Source organism: Ptychodera flava, chromosome 12 (assembly GCF_041260155.1).
Source record: "Ptychodera flava strain L36383 chromosome 12, AS_Pfla_20210202, whole genome shotgun sequence".
NCBI classification, from domain to species: Eukaryota; Metazoa; Hemichordata; class Enteropneusta; family Ptychoderidae; genus Ptychodera; species Ptychodera flava.
Window position 1 is genome coordinate 35181841 of NC_091939.1, and position 15294 is coordinate 35197134.

Genomic DNA, 15294 nt, shown 5'->3' on the forward strand with positions numbered 1-15294 from the left:
CGCTGTACATAGAGCAAGGAAAACTTTGATGTCAGCTTTAATTGTTGCCATTTTCCCACTTTCGGAAGCGAGAGTACGTCGCGAGCAAACCACGGTCTTCGAGTACTGAAATCCGACTGGCAGCATAACGATTAGTTTCCTCAGCGATGTTTTCATAGTCGGCATCAGAAAAGAAAAGCTTAAAAAAATCTAACGGACGAACATCTGGGCCAAACGGGATGTTTTCGGGCGATGTAAGCCCCGGATTTCCCTCGAACGGCAGCTCAGTGAAGCCAGCTGGGTCGTCTTCAATGTTGACGTGCACGTCCCGTCTGAGCGACTTTTCACGTTCAGTAAGATCATTTTCGTCGTCACTCTGGCAGGGTTCGGTTGGAAAATCCCCATATCTGATTTCTTCTAGCGTCCATCCCTCAAAATCAATGGCATCATCGTCAGAATCGGCAAAAATATTTGCTAAAAACGTCATCGGCGGCCGCCATTTTGAATTGATTTAACCGACTAATTTTCTGTTCTATTTTCAGGTGATGACGTCACAGATGGTCACATGACATGGATTTTCCCGGGTCAGAAGTTGAAGGACATAGCGTACCTTTCATGGATTGGCTAGTTTTTCCGCCTACATGTATTTATAAATGGACATCAACGTGAATAAATTATGCTAATAAAAACCGGCTATTCTCGGTATCCGCGCAGGCGCAGAGGGACATTTACACGGCAATTCTCGGTATCCGCGCTTTGAGGGTTAAGGTAGATCACGCTTCGGGGACAGATACTCTGACTTTTGAAACTTTGCCAATTCTTTTCTGATCTATCAATTTTGGGGGCTCATTTTTAGCTCCACTGTCAGCAACGCGTAGCTTATTAGTTAGGTTAATTTTCCGTTGTCGTCCGTCAACAATTCTTCTCCTCTGAAACCGCAAGTCCGATTGCTTTGAAATGTTACATGCAGTTCACTTGGGATGACCTCACTTAAGTTTGTTCAAATTGTGCTGAAATTTTGATATTTGGGGAATTTTTTGCTGTTTTGTGGTAAAAAACCTTCTCCTCTGAAACCGCTTGTCCGATTGCTTTGAAATTAGATATGCAGTTCACTTTGCGTGACCTACTCAAGTTTCTATAAATATTGAATTGTAAATCAGCTTTAGGTAGATCACGCTTTGGGGACAGATACTCTGACTTTCAAACTTTGCCAATTGTTTTTGATCTATCATTTTTGGGGGCTCACTTTTAGCTCCGCTGTCAGCAATGTGGAGCTTATCAATAGGTTGATTTTCCTTCGTCGTGCGTCAACAATTGCCTTCTCCTCTGAAACCGCAAGTCCAATCACTGCATAAAAACCCTATAATACTTACTGTATTAACATGGATTATTGCCTGTATTTTAGCTGAAGAGTGCATATACAGATGAATACAGTCAAGAATCCATTTTTTGTATTCAGCAAGCCTGTATTCATGTGGATTCATGTGAATTCACGTGTATTACACTATTATACAGGCAACTCATTAATGTGAATTTATCTGAATTATTGGGTTTTCATGCAGTGAATTGCTTTGAAATGTTATATGCAGTTCACTTGGGATGACCTCACTTAAGCTTGTTCAAATTGTGGTGAAATTTTGATATTTCGGGATTTTTTTGCTGTTTTTGGTAAAAAACCTTCTCCTCTGAAACTGCTTGTCCGATTGCTTTAAAATTAGATATGCAGTTTGCTTAGGGTGACTTCAGTTAGATTTGTTCAAATCATGGTGAAATGTGCATATTTGTATTTTTAAGGCAATTTTTGCCATTTTTGGTCAAACAATGTGTTTCTCATGAGGTATTTATGATCTCTTTGATATTTGGTATAAATAGTCATAGGGGTGAGAACAATGTGATATATTTTGAAATTATGATGAAACTTAGAATTTTATTTTGGAGCTAATGTTTGCAGTTTATGGTCCAAAAATGTGTTTCTCAAAGGTAACAAGTCTGATATGTCTGATATTTGGTATATGGGTTCATAGGGTTGACAAAAAGTGATATATTTTGAAATTATGATGAAATTCATAGGGATTAGAAAAATGAAGCATTAAAATAATGATTAAATCTGCAATTTTTTATTTTTTAGGCCATTTTTGTTCAAAAAAAGTTTCTCAAAAACTGCTTGCCTAATATTGCCAGGGTACAAGATTGATTTCCAGTTGCAGAGGAACTTTCGTCATTTTGTAGGAATGCAATGTCACATGTAGTTCTGTACAATGGGAGCACAATGTTATTGACACTATTTTTGACATGTGCATGGTGTTAGCCTGTGTTTTCCACTGAAATATTCATCAAGTTTGTCAATTTACTTGTAGATTAAACTGATATGGACTTCCCCTCTCAACTTTGCTGTAGCTGCTATTAGCATGAAATAGACTAGTTGATGTCTATTGAGTGTTAGAGTCTGAAATATGTGAAAATATTCATAAATTAATAGAGAACTAATAATTTCAAATAATCTCTTTGATTTGATGTTTTCTTGAGAGAGATATGAAGGAATTTGATAACAAATTGTAATATTGTAATTTTCTTTTCTTCTCCTATTTCCTTCTGATCAGATGATTTGCATGGTAATGCTCAGAATAAGCAGAGAAGGAAATTGCAGCATCTCCTATGAACATGCCGCAGCTGAGGGACCACCAGTGACATCTCTGCTGGATCGCAGCTTTACTTTCGTGTGAGTACACAGATTACAATATACCGTTAACCCTTTCACTTGCATGGATGAGCCTAAATGGAATTTTTGTCAATGGTGAGGATGGATCTGGTTACAAATATATGGGCATAAATCTTTCACCCCTTTAAAGAACTAAGCAGTGTTGCAAATTTTACCATTGAGAAACATTAGAGTTACAGCAATAGTGGTGATATTGTTTCTGTTTGAGGCCCTGCTCTGTCCAAAGCAGAATCTCTTAACTGTACTAGGCAAAGTTGAAAAGGCACCATTTGAGTATACTGGGCCCTATCTTCATTAGGAAAACAATAGCTTTTCCTAGGGCCTCACCACCTAAGTGTAGCTCTGCTGTCAGTGTTGCTCAGCTTATCAAATAGGCTGACTTTCCATTATCGTTTGTCCCTCTGTCGACAGTCAGCAATTGCTTTGTTCTGTGAAAGTAGAAGTCCCATTGCTTTGAAATTTGATATGCAGTTCACTTTGGGTGACCTACTCAAGTTTCTATAAATCGAATTGTAAATCAGTGTAAGGTAGATCACGCTTTGGGGACAGATACTCTGACTTTCAAACTTTCTCAATTGTTTTCTGATCTATCATTTTTGGGGGCTCATTTTTAGCTCCGCTGTCAGCAATGTGGAGCTTATCAAATAGGTTGATTTCCTTCGTTGTCCGTCAACACTTGCCTTCTCCTCTGAAACCGCAAGTCCGATTGCTTTGAAATGTTATATGCAGTTCACTTGGGATGACCTCACGTAAGTTTGTTCAAATTGTGGTGAAATTTGATATTTGGGGAATTTTGTGCTGTTTTTGGTAAAAAATCGTCTCCTCTGAAAGCGCTTGTCCAATAGCTTTGAAATTAGATTTGCAGTTTGCTTAGGGTGACTGCAGTTAGATTTATTCAAATCATGGTGAAATTTGCATATTTGTATTTTAAGGCAATTTTTACCATTTTTGGTCAAAAAATGTGTTTCTCAAAAGGTATGTATGATCTCTTTGATATTTGGTATAAATAGTCATAGGGGTGAGAACAATGTGATATATTTTGAAATTATGATGATGATGATGAAACTTAGAATTTTGTTTTGGAGCTAATGTTTGCAGTTTTTGGTCCAAAAATGTGTTTTTCAAAGGTACAAGTCTGATATGTCTGATATTTGGTATATGGGTTCATAGGGATGAGAAAAAGTGATATATTTTGAAATTATGATGAAATTCATAGGGATGAGAAAAAGTGATATATTTTGAAATGATGTTGAAATTTACAATTTTGTGTTTTTGGGGCTATATTTGCCATTTTTGGTCAAAAAATGTCTTTCACAAAAAGTGCTAAGTCTGTTAGCTGTAATATTTGGTACACAGGTTCCTAGGGATTGTCTCATTCATGAAGCATTAAAATAATGATGAAATCTGCAATTTTTTTTATCTTTTGGGCCATTTTGGCCATTTTTGTTCAAAAATGTTTCTCAAAAACTGCTTGTCTATGAGCTTTGCTAAAATGCTAGGCTATAAGAATGATTTCTTTTTGCAGAGGAATTTTCATCATTTTGTAGGAATGCAATGTCACATGTAGTGCTGTAAAATGGGAGCACAGTGTTATTGACACTATTTTTGACCATATGCATGGCGTTAGCCCTTGTTTTCAACTGAAATATTCATCAAGTTTGGTTTACTTGTAGATTAAACTGATATGGACTTCCCCTCTAAACTTTGCTATAGCTGCTATTAGCATGAAATAGACTAGTTGATGTCTATTGAGTGTTAGAGTCTGAAATATGTGAAAATATTCATACATTAATAGGGACCTTATAATTTCAAATAATCTCTTTGATTAGATGGTTTCTTGAGAGACATATGAGGGAATTTGATAACAAATTGTAATTTTCTCTTCTTCTCCTATTTCTTTCTGATCGGATGATTTGCATGGTAATGCTCAGAATAGACAGAGAAGGAAATTGCAGCATCTCCTATGAACATGCCGCAGCTGAGGGACCACCACTGACACCTCTGCTGGATCGCAGCTTTACTTTTGTGTGAGTACACAGATTACAATAAACCATTAACCCTTTCGCCTGCATGGTTTAGCCCAAATGGAATTATTGTCAATGGTGAGGATGGATCTGGTTAGAAAAATATTGGCATAATTCTTTCACCCCTTTTTAGCCCTGCTGTCAGAGACGCGGAGCTTATCCCATAGGCTGTATTGTCTGTGTTCGTCCGTCCGTCTGTCCGTCCGTCAACAATGGTCTTGTTCTCTGAAACCGCAAGTCAGATTTCTTTGAAATTTGGTGTGGAGGTTTATAGGAGTGACCTCACTCAAGTTTGTTCGAATTGTGGTGAAATTTGTATAATTGTATTTTTGGGGCAATTTTTCCTGTTTTTGGTAAAGAAATCTTCTCTGAAACTTCAAGTCAGATTAATTTGAAACTTGGTATAGAGGTTCCTAGAGGTAACCTCAGTCAAGTTTGTTCAAGATGTGGTGAAATTTGCATAATTGTATTTTGGGGGCAATTTTCCTGTTTTGGTAAAAAAATCATCTTCTCTAAAAGCGCATGTCGGATTGATTTAAAACTTGGTATTGAGGTTCCTAGGGGTGATATCCATCAGATTTGTTAGCTCCGCTGTCAGCAACGCGGAGCTTATCAAATAGGTTGATTTTCCTCCGTCGTCGTGCGTCAACAATTGCCTTCTCCTCTGAAACCGCAAGTCCGATTGCTTTGAAATGTTATATGCAGTTCACTTGGGATGACCTCACTTAAGCTTGTTCAAATTGTGGTGAAATTTTGATATTTCGGGATTTTTTTGCTGTTTTTGGTAAAAAACCTTCTCCTCTGAAACTGCTTGTCCGATTGCTTTGAAATTAGATATGCAGTTTGCTTAGGGTGACTTCAGTTAGATTTGTTCAAATCATGGTGAAATGTGCATATTTATATTTTTAAGGCAATTTTTGCCATTTTTGGTCAAACAATGTGTTTCTCATGAGGTATTTATGATCTCTTTGATATTTGGTATAAATAGTCATAGGGGTGAGAACAATGTGATATATTTTGAAATTATGATGAAACTTAGAATTTTATTTTGGAGCTAATGTTTGCAGTTTATGGTCCAAAAATGTGTTTCTCAAAGGTACAAGTCTGATATGTCTGATATTTGGTATATGGGTTCATAGGGTTGACAAAAAGTGATATATTTTGAAATTATGATGAAATTCATAGGGATTAGAAAAGTGATATATTTTGAAATGATGATGAAATTTACAATTTTGTGTTTTTGGGGCTATATTTGCCATTTTTGGTCAAAAAATGTCTTTCTCAAACAGTGCTAAGTCTGTTAGCTTTAAATTTTGTACACAGGTTCCTAGGGATTGTCTCATTCATGAAGCATTAAAATAATGATTAAATCTGCAATTTTTTTATTTTTAGGCCATTTTTGTTCAAAAAAAGTTTCTCAAAAACTGCCTGCCTAATATTGCCAGGGTATAAGATTGATTTCCAGTTGCAGAGGAACTTTCGTCATTTTGTAGGAATGCAATGTCACATGTAGTTCTGTACAATGGGAGCACAATGTTATTGACACTATTTTTGACATGTGCATGGTGTTAGCCTGTGTTTTCCACTGAAACATTCATCAAGTTTGTCAATTTACTTGTAGATTAAACTGATATGGACTTCCCCTCTCAACTTTGCTGTAGCTGCTATTAGCATGAAATAGACTAGTTGATGTCTATTGAGTGTTAGAGTCTGAAATATGTGAAAATATTCATAAATTAATAGAGAACTAATAATTTCAAATAATCTCTTGATTTGATGTTTTCTTGAGAGACATATGAAGGAATTTGATAACAAATTGTAATATTGTAATTTTCTTTTCTTCTCCTATTTCCTTCTGATCAGATGATTTGCATGGTAATGCTCAGAATAAGCAGAGAAGGAAATTGCAGCATCTCCTATGAACATGCCGCAGCTGAGGGACCACCAGTGATATCTCTGCTGGATCGCAGCTTTACTTTCGTGTGAGTACACAGATTACAATATACCGTTAACCCTTTCACTTGCATGGATGAGCCTAAATGGAATTTTTGTCAAGAGGATGGATCTGGTTACAAATATATGGGCATAAATCTTTCACCCCTTTAAAGAACTAAGCAGTGTTGCAAATTTTACCATTGAGAAACATTAGAGTTACAGCAATAGTGGTGATATTGTTTCTGTTTGAGGCCCTGCTCTGTCCAAAGCAGAATCTCTTAACTGTACTAGGCAAAGTTGAAAAGGCACCATTTGAGTATACTGGGCCCTATCTTCATTAGGAAAACAATAGCTTTTCCTAGGGCCTCACCACCTAAGTGTTAGCTCTGCTGTCAGTGTTGCTCAGCTTATCAAATAGGCTGACTTTCCATTATCGTTTGTCCCTCTGTCGACAGTCAGCAATTGCTTTGTTCTGTGAAAGTAGAAGTCCCATTGCTTTGAAATTTGATATGCAGTTCACTTTGGGTGACCTACTCAAGTTTCTATAAATCGAATTGTAAATCAGTGTAAGGTAGATCACGCTTCGGGGACAGATACTCTGACTTTCAAACTTTCTCAATTGTTTTCTGATCTATCATTTTTGGGGGCTCATTTTTAGCTCCGCTGTCAGCAATGTGGAGCTTATCAAATAGGTTGATTTTCCTTCGTTGTCCGTCAACACTTGCCTTCTCCTCTGAAACCGCAAGTCCGATTGCTTTGAAATGTTATATGCAGTTCACTTGGGATGACCTCACGTAAGTTTGTTCAAATTGTGGTGAAATTTTGATATTTGGTGAATTTTGTGCTGTTTTTGGTAAAAAATCGTCTCCTCTGAAAGCGCTTGTCCAATAGCTTTGAAATTAGATTTGCAGTTTGCTTAGGGTGACTGCAGTTAGATTTATTCAAATCATGGTGAAATTTGCATATTTGTACTTTTAAGGCAATTTTTAATCATTTTTGGTCAAAAAATGTGTTTCTCAAAAGGTATGTATGATCTCTTTGATATTTGGTATAAATAGTCATAGGGGTGAGAACAATGTGATATATTTTGAAATTATGATGAAATTCATAGGGATTTTGTTTTGGAGCTAATGTTTGCAGTTTTTGGTCCAAAAATGTGTTTTTCAAAGGTACAAGTCTGATATGTCTGATATTTGGTATATGGGTTCATAGGGATGAGAAAAAGTGACATATTTTGAAATTATGATGAAATTCATAGGGATGAGAAAAAGTGATATATTTTGAAATGATGTTGAAATTTACAATTTTGTGTTTTGGGGGCTATATTTGCCATTTTTGGTCAAAAAATGTCTTTCTCAAAAAGTGCTAAGTCTGTTAGCTGTAATATTTGGTACACAGGTTCCTAGGGATTGTCTCATTCATGAAGCATTAAAATAATGATTAAATCTGCAATTTTTTTTATCTTTTGGGCCATTTTGGCCATTTTTGTTCAAAAAATGTTTCTCAAAAACTGCTTGTCTATGAGCTTTGCTAAAATTGCTAGGCTATAAGATTGATTTCTTTTTGCAGAGGAATTTTCATCATTTTGTAGGAATGCAATGTCACATGTAGTGCTGTAAAATGGGAGCACAGTGTTATTGACACTATTTTTGACCATGTGCATGGCGTTAGCCCTTGTTTTCAACTGAAATATTCATCAAGTTTGGTTTACTTGTAGATTAAGCTGATATGGACTTCCCCTCTAAACTTTGCTATAGCTGCTATTAGCATGAAATAGACTAGTTGATGTCTATTGAGTGTTAGAGTCTGAAATATGTGAAAATATTCATACATTAATAGGGACCTTATAATTTCAAATAATCTCTTTGATTAGATGGTTTCTTGAGAGACATATGAGGGAATTTGATAACAAATTGTAATTTTCTTTTCTTCTCCTATTTCTTTCTGATCGGATGATTTGCATGGTAATGCTCAGAATAGACAGAGAAGGAAATTGCAGCATCTCCTATGAACATGCCGCAGCTGAGGGACCACCACTGACACCTCTGCTGGATTGCAGCTTTACTTTTGTGTGAGTACACAGATTACAATAAACCATTAACCCTTTCGCCTGCATGGTTTAGCCCAAATGGAATTATTGTCAATGGTGAGGATGGATCTGGTTAGAAAAATATTGGCATAATTCTTTCACCCCTTTTTAGCCCTGCTGTCAGAGACGCGGAGCTTATCCCATAGGCTGATTGTCTGTGTTCGTCCGTCCGTCTGTCCGTCCGTCAACAATGGTCTTGTTCTCTGAAACCGCAAGTCAGATTTCTTTGAAATTTGGTGTGGAGGTTTATAGGAGTGACCTCACTCAAGTTTGTTCGAATTGTGGTGAAATTTGTATAATTGTATTTTTGGGGCAATTTTTCCTGTTTTTGGTAAAGAAATCTTCTTCTCTGAAACTTCAAGTCAGATTAATTTGAAACTTGGTATAGAGGTTCCTAGAGGTAACCTCAGTCAAGTTTGTTCAAATTGTGGTGAAATTTGCATAATTGTATTTTGGGGGAGATTTTTCCTGTTTTTGGTAAAAAAATCATCTTCTCTAAAAGCGCATGTCGGATTGATTTAAAACTTGGTATTGAGGTTCCTAGGGGTGATCTCCATCAGATTTGTTAGCTCCGCTGTCAGCGACGCGGAGCTTATCAAATAGGTTGATTTTCCTCCGTCGTCGTCCGTCAACAATTGCCTTCTCCTCTGAAACCGCAACTCCAATTGCTTTGAAATTTTATATGCAGTTCACTTGGGGTGACCTAACTTAAGTTTGTTCAAATCATGGTGAAATTTGCATATTTGTTTTTTGGGGGCATTTTTTGGTGTTTTCGGTAAAAAAATCTTCTACTCTGAAACCACTTGTTGGATTGCTTTGAAATTTGACATGCAGTTTACTTAGGGTGACTTCAGTCAGATTTGTTCAAATCGTGGTGAAATTTGCATATTTGTATTTTTAAGGCAATTTTTGTCATTTTTGGTAAACATATCTTTAAAAATCTTCTTCTTCAAAACTACCAGTCAGATAGCTTTGATATTTGGTACATATGTCCCTAGGGATGATCGATTTCAGATTTGTTCAGTTTGTGCAAAAATATGCAAATTTGCATTTTAAAGGCAATTTTTGCCATTTTTAGTCAAAAAATGTATTTCTCAAAAAGTACTGATCTGATAGCTTTGAAATTTGGTATACAGGTTTCTACAGATGAAGTAAATGATATTTATTGAAATTATGATGAAATCTGCAATTTTGTATTTTTGGGGCCATTTTTGGTTCAAAAAATGTGTATTTCCAAAACTACTCATCTTATGCCTTTGATATTTTGTACACAGGTTCCTACAGATCACCTTAATGATATTTATTGAACTTTTGATAAAATCTGCAATTTTGTAATTTTGGGGCAATTTTTGCTGTTTTTGGTCAAAAAATGTTTTTCTCAAAAAGTACTGGTCTGATAGCTTTGAAATTTGGTATACTGGTTCTTACAGATGAGCTAAGTAATATGTATTTAATTTCTCATGAAATCTGTAGTTTTGTAATTTTGGGGCAATTTTTGCCATTTTTGGTCAAAAATGTGTATTTCCAAAATAACTCATCTGATAGCTTTGAAATTTGGTATACAGGTTTCTCTAGATGAACTAAATGATATTTATTGAAATTATGATGAAATCTGGAATTGAATTTTTTGGGGAATTTTTTCAATTTTTGGTCAAAAAATGTGTTTCCCAAAAAGTACTGGTCTAACAGCTTTGAAATTTGGTATACTTGTTTCTATAGATGAACTAAATTTGGTCTTTTGAAATTATGATGAAATCTGCAATTTTCATTTTTGGGGGCAATTGTTGCCATTTTTGGTCAGAAAATTTTGTTCTCAAAAAACTATTCATCACATAGCTTTGGTTGACATGTTCTTAGGGATGATCTGCTGTGATATATTCAAAGTAATTACTGGGAAATTACCTTCTCTGTCTGCTTTGCTGATGTCAACCTTCATGACAGCTTTGTGGAAGGTAGACAACAGAGTCACATCTTTCTTGTCATGCCACTTTATGGCTAGGAGGTTGCCACGGCGTCTGAAAATGCAATCTCCCCTCCCAAGCTTTGTTTTCATTGCATCGGGCATCTCAGCTCTGTTGATCCTGGCTGTTCCACACGACATGGTTCCCTCTGCAAAAGAGTATCCATGAGATCTGGACTGGTGTAAAAGTTGTCCATGTATAATTTGTAGCCCTTGTTCAGCAGATTACATTCATCAAGCAATCCCATGACAACTTCCTTGGTGCTAACTGTAACAGGAGAGCCATGTTCATCAAAACGTTTACCAGTGTAGAAGCTGAGAGTTGATGTGTACCCGGAAACGCTTTCACATAGCTTGTAGGTTTTTATGCCAAACTTGTCAGGTTTGATTGGGATGTACACACGAAAACGTAGTTTCCCTTTCCAGGCTATCATGGCTTCATCAATGGTGATATGTTGATGAGGGGTGTACACTGACCTGAATCTTGGCAGAACAGAGTCCAGGATCGGGCGAAGCTTGAATAGTGGATCATGGTGTGGTCGGCCTGGAGGGATGTAGTTGTTGTTATTATTCAAATGCAGCATCTCCAGTATCATCTCAAACCTGTCCCGACTCATGATTTCTCGGAAGCCTGGTGTCTGAAGAACTTGATCAGTCGACCAGTAAGTTTCAAGGTCTCGTTTCTCCACCATCAAGCCATCGCTGTACATAGAGCAAGGAAAACTTTGATGTCAGCTTTAATTGTTGCCATTTTCCCACTTCGGAAGCGAGAGTACGTCGCGAGCAAACCACGGTCTTCGAGTACTGAAATCCGACTGGCAGCATAACGATTAGTTTCCTCAGCGATGTTTTCATAGTCGGCATCAGAAAAGAAAAGCTTAAAAAAATCTAACGGACGAACATCTGGGCCAAACGGGATGTTTTCGGGCGATGTAAGCCCCGGATTTCCCTCGAACGGCAGCTCAGTGAAGCCAGCTGGGTCGTCTTCAATGTTGACGTGCACGTCCCGTCTGAGCGACTTTTCACGTTCAGTAAGATCATTTTCGTCGTCACTCTGGCAGGGTTCGGTTGGAAAATCCCCATATCTGATTTCTTCTAGCGTCCATCCCTCAAAATCAATGGCATCATCGTCAGAATCGGCAAAAATATTTGCTAAAAACGTCATCGGCGGCCGCCATTTTGAATTGATTTAACCGACTAATTTTCTGTTCTATTTTCAGGTGATGACGTCACAGATGGTCACATGACATGGATTTTCCCGGGTCAGAAGTTGAAGGACATAGCGTACCTTTCATGGATTGGCTAGTTTTTCCGCCTACATGTATTTATAAATGGACATCAACGTGAATAAATTATGCTAATAAAAACCGGCTATTCTCGGTATCCGCGCAGGCGCAGAGGGACATTTACACGGCAATTCTCGGTATCCGCGCTTTGAGGGTTAAGGTAGATCACGCTTCGGGACAGATACTCTGACTTTTGAAACTTTGCCAATTCTTTTCTGATCTATCAATTTTGGGGCTCATTTTTAGCTCCGCTGTCAGCAACGCGTAGCTTATTAGTTAGGTTAATTTTCCGTTGTCGTCCGTCAACAATTCTTCTCCTCTGAAACCGCAAGTCCGATTGCTTTGAAATGTTACATGCAGTTCACTTGGGATGACCTCACTTAAGTTTGTTCAAATTGTGCTGAAATTTTGATATTTGGGGAATTTTTTGCTGTTTTGTGGTAAAAAACCTTCTCCTCTGAAACCGCTTGTCTGATTGCTTTGAAATTAGATATGCAGTTCACTTTGGGTGACCTACTCAAGTTTCTATAAATATTGAATTGTAAATCAGCTTTAGGTAGATCACGCTTTGGGGACAGATACTCTGACTTTCAAACTTTGCCAATTGTTTTCTGATCTATCATTTTTGGGGGCTCACTTTTAGCTCCGCTGTCAGCAATGTGGAGCTTATCAAATAGGTTGATTTTCCTTCGTCGTGCGTCAACAATTGCCTTCTCCTCTGAAACCGCAAGTCCAATCACTGCATAAAAACCCTATAATACTTACTGTATTAACATGGATTATTGCCTGTATTTTAGCTGAAGAGTGCATATACAGATGAATACAGTCAAGAATCCATTTTTTGTATTCAGCAAGCCTGTATTCATGTGGATTCATGTGAATTCACGTGTATTACACTATTATACAGGCAACTCATTAATGTGAATTTATCTGAATTATTGGGTTTCATGCAGTGAATTGCTTTGAAATGTTATATGCAGTTCACTTGGGATGACCTCACTTAAGCTTGTTCAAATTGTGGTGAAATTTTGATATTTCGGGATTTTTTTGCTGTTTTTGGTAAAAAACCTTCTCCTCTGAAACTGCTTGTCCGATTGCTTTAAAATTAGATATGCAGTTTGCTTAGGGTGACTTCAGTTAGATTTGTTCAAATCATGGTGAAATGTGCATATTTATTTTTTAAGGCAATTTTTGCCATTTTTGGTCAAACAATGTGTTTCTCATGAGGTATTTATGATCTCTTTGATATTTGGTATAAATAGTCATAGGGGTGAGAACAATGTGATATATTTTGAAATTATGATGAAACTTAGAATTTTATTTTGGAGCTAATGTTTGCAGTTTATGGTCCAAAAATGTGTTTCTCAAAGGTAACAAGTCTGATATGTCTGATATTTGGTATATGGGTTCATAGGGTTGACAAAAAGTGATATATTTTGAAATTATGATGAAATTCATAGGGATTAGAAAAATGAAGCATTAAAATAATGATTAAATCTGCAATTTTTATTTTTTAGGCCATTTTTGTTCAAAAAAAGTTTCTCAAAAACTGCTTGCCTAATATTGCCAGGGTACAAGATTGATTTCCAGTTGCAGAGGAACTTTCGTCATTTTGTAGGAATGCAATGTCACATGTAGTTTGTACAATGGGAGCACAATGTTATTGACACTATTTTTGACATGTGCATGGTGTTAGCCTGTGTTTTCCACTGAAATATTCATCAAGTTTGTCAATTTACTTGTAGATTAAACTGATATGGACTTCCCTCTCAACTTTGCTGTAGCTGCTATTAGCATGAAATAGACTAGTTGATGTCTATGAGTGTTAGAGTCTGAAATATGTGAAAATATTCATAAATTAATAGAGAACTAATAATTTCAAATAATCTCTTTGATTTGATGTTTTCTTGAGAGAGATATGAAGGAATTGATAACAAATTGTAATATTGTAATTTTCTTTTCTTCTCCTATTTCCTTCTGATCAGATGATTTGCATGGTAATGCTCAGAATAAGCAGAGAAGGAAATTGCAGCATCTCCTATGAACATGCCGCAGCTGAGGGACCACCAGTGACATCTCTGCTGGATCGCAGCTTTACTTTCGTGTGAGTACACAGATTACAATATACCGTTAACCTTTCACTTGCATGGATGAGCCTAAATGGAATTTTTGTCAATGGTGAGGATGGATCTGGTTACAAATATATGGGCATAAATCTTTCACCCCTTTAAAGAACTAAGCAGTGTTGCAAATTTTACCATTGAGAAACATTAGAGTTACAGCAATAGTGGTGATATTGTTCTGTTTGAGGCCCTGCTCTGTCCAAAGCAGAATCTCTTAACTGTACTAGGCAAAGTTGAAAAGGCACCATTTGAGTATACTGGGCCCTATCTTCATTAGGAAAACAATAGCTTTTCCTAGGGCCTCACCACCTAAGTGTTAGCTCTGCTGTCAGTGTTGCTCAGCTTATCAAATAGGCTGACTTTCCATTATCGTTTGTCCCTCTGTCGACAGTCAGCAATTGCTTTGTCTGTGAAAGTAGAAGTCCCATTGCTTTGAAATTTGATATGCAGTTCACTTTGGGTGACCTACTCAAGTTTCTATAAATCGAATTGTAAATCAGTGTAAGGTAGATCACGCTTTGGGGACAGATACTCTGACTTTCAAACTTTCTCAATTGTTTTCTGATCTATCATTTTTGGGGGCTCATTTTTAGCTCCGCTGTCAGCAATGTGGAGCTTATCAAATAGGTTGATTTTCCTTCGTTGTCCGTCAACACTTGCCTTCTCCTCTGAAACCGCAAGTCCGATTGCTTTGAAATGTTATATGCAGTTCACTTGGGATGACCTCACGTAAGTTTGTTCAAATTGTGGTGAAATTTGATATTTGGGGAATTTTGTGCTGTTTTTGGTAAAAAATCGTCTCCTCTGAAAGCGCTTGTCCAATAGCTTTGAAATTAGATTTGCAGTTTGCTTAGGGTGACTGCAGTTAGATTTATTCAAATCATGGTGAAATTTGCATATTTGTATTTTTAAGGCAATTTTTACCATTTTTGGTCAAAAATTGTGTTTCTCAAAAGGTATGTATGATCTCTTTGATATTTGGTATAAATAGTCATAGGGGTGAGAACAATGTGATATATTTTGAAATTATGATGATGATGATGAAACTTAGAATTTTGTTTTGGAGCTAATGTTTGCAGTTTTTGGTCCAAAAATGTGTTTTTCAAAGGTACAAGTCTGATATGTCTGATATTTGGTATATGGGTTCATAGGGATGAGAAAAAGTGATATATTTTGAAA

At 36.7% G+C, this 15294-nt stretch overlaps 1 protein-coding gene across 1 annotated transcript; it reads right to left on the reverse strand.

The window, feature by feature from the left end:
* Positions 1 to 10795: 10795 nt before the first annotated feature.
* LOC139146295 (piggyBac transposable element-derived protein 4-like) lies at positions 10796 to 11398 on the reverse strand. Its single transcript, XM_070717702.1, has one exon. The coding sequence runs from the start codon at positions 11396 to 11398 to the stop codon at positions 10796 to 10798; it is 603 nt and encodes a 200-aa protein (XP_070573803.1).
* Between the last annotated feature and the right edge of the window lie 3896 nt (positions 11399 to 15294).

Excerpts from the sequence above, each read along its gene's own strand:
- LOC139146295 (XM_070717702.1), bottom strand. The coding sequence starts at position 11,398 with ATGGTGGAGAAACGAGACCTTGAAACTTACTGGTCGACTGATCAAGTT.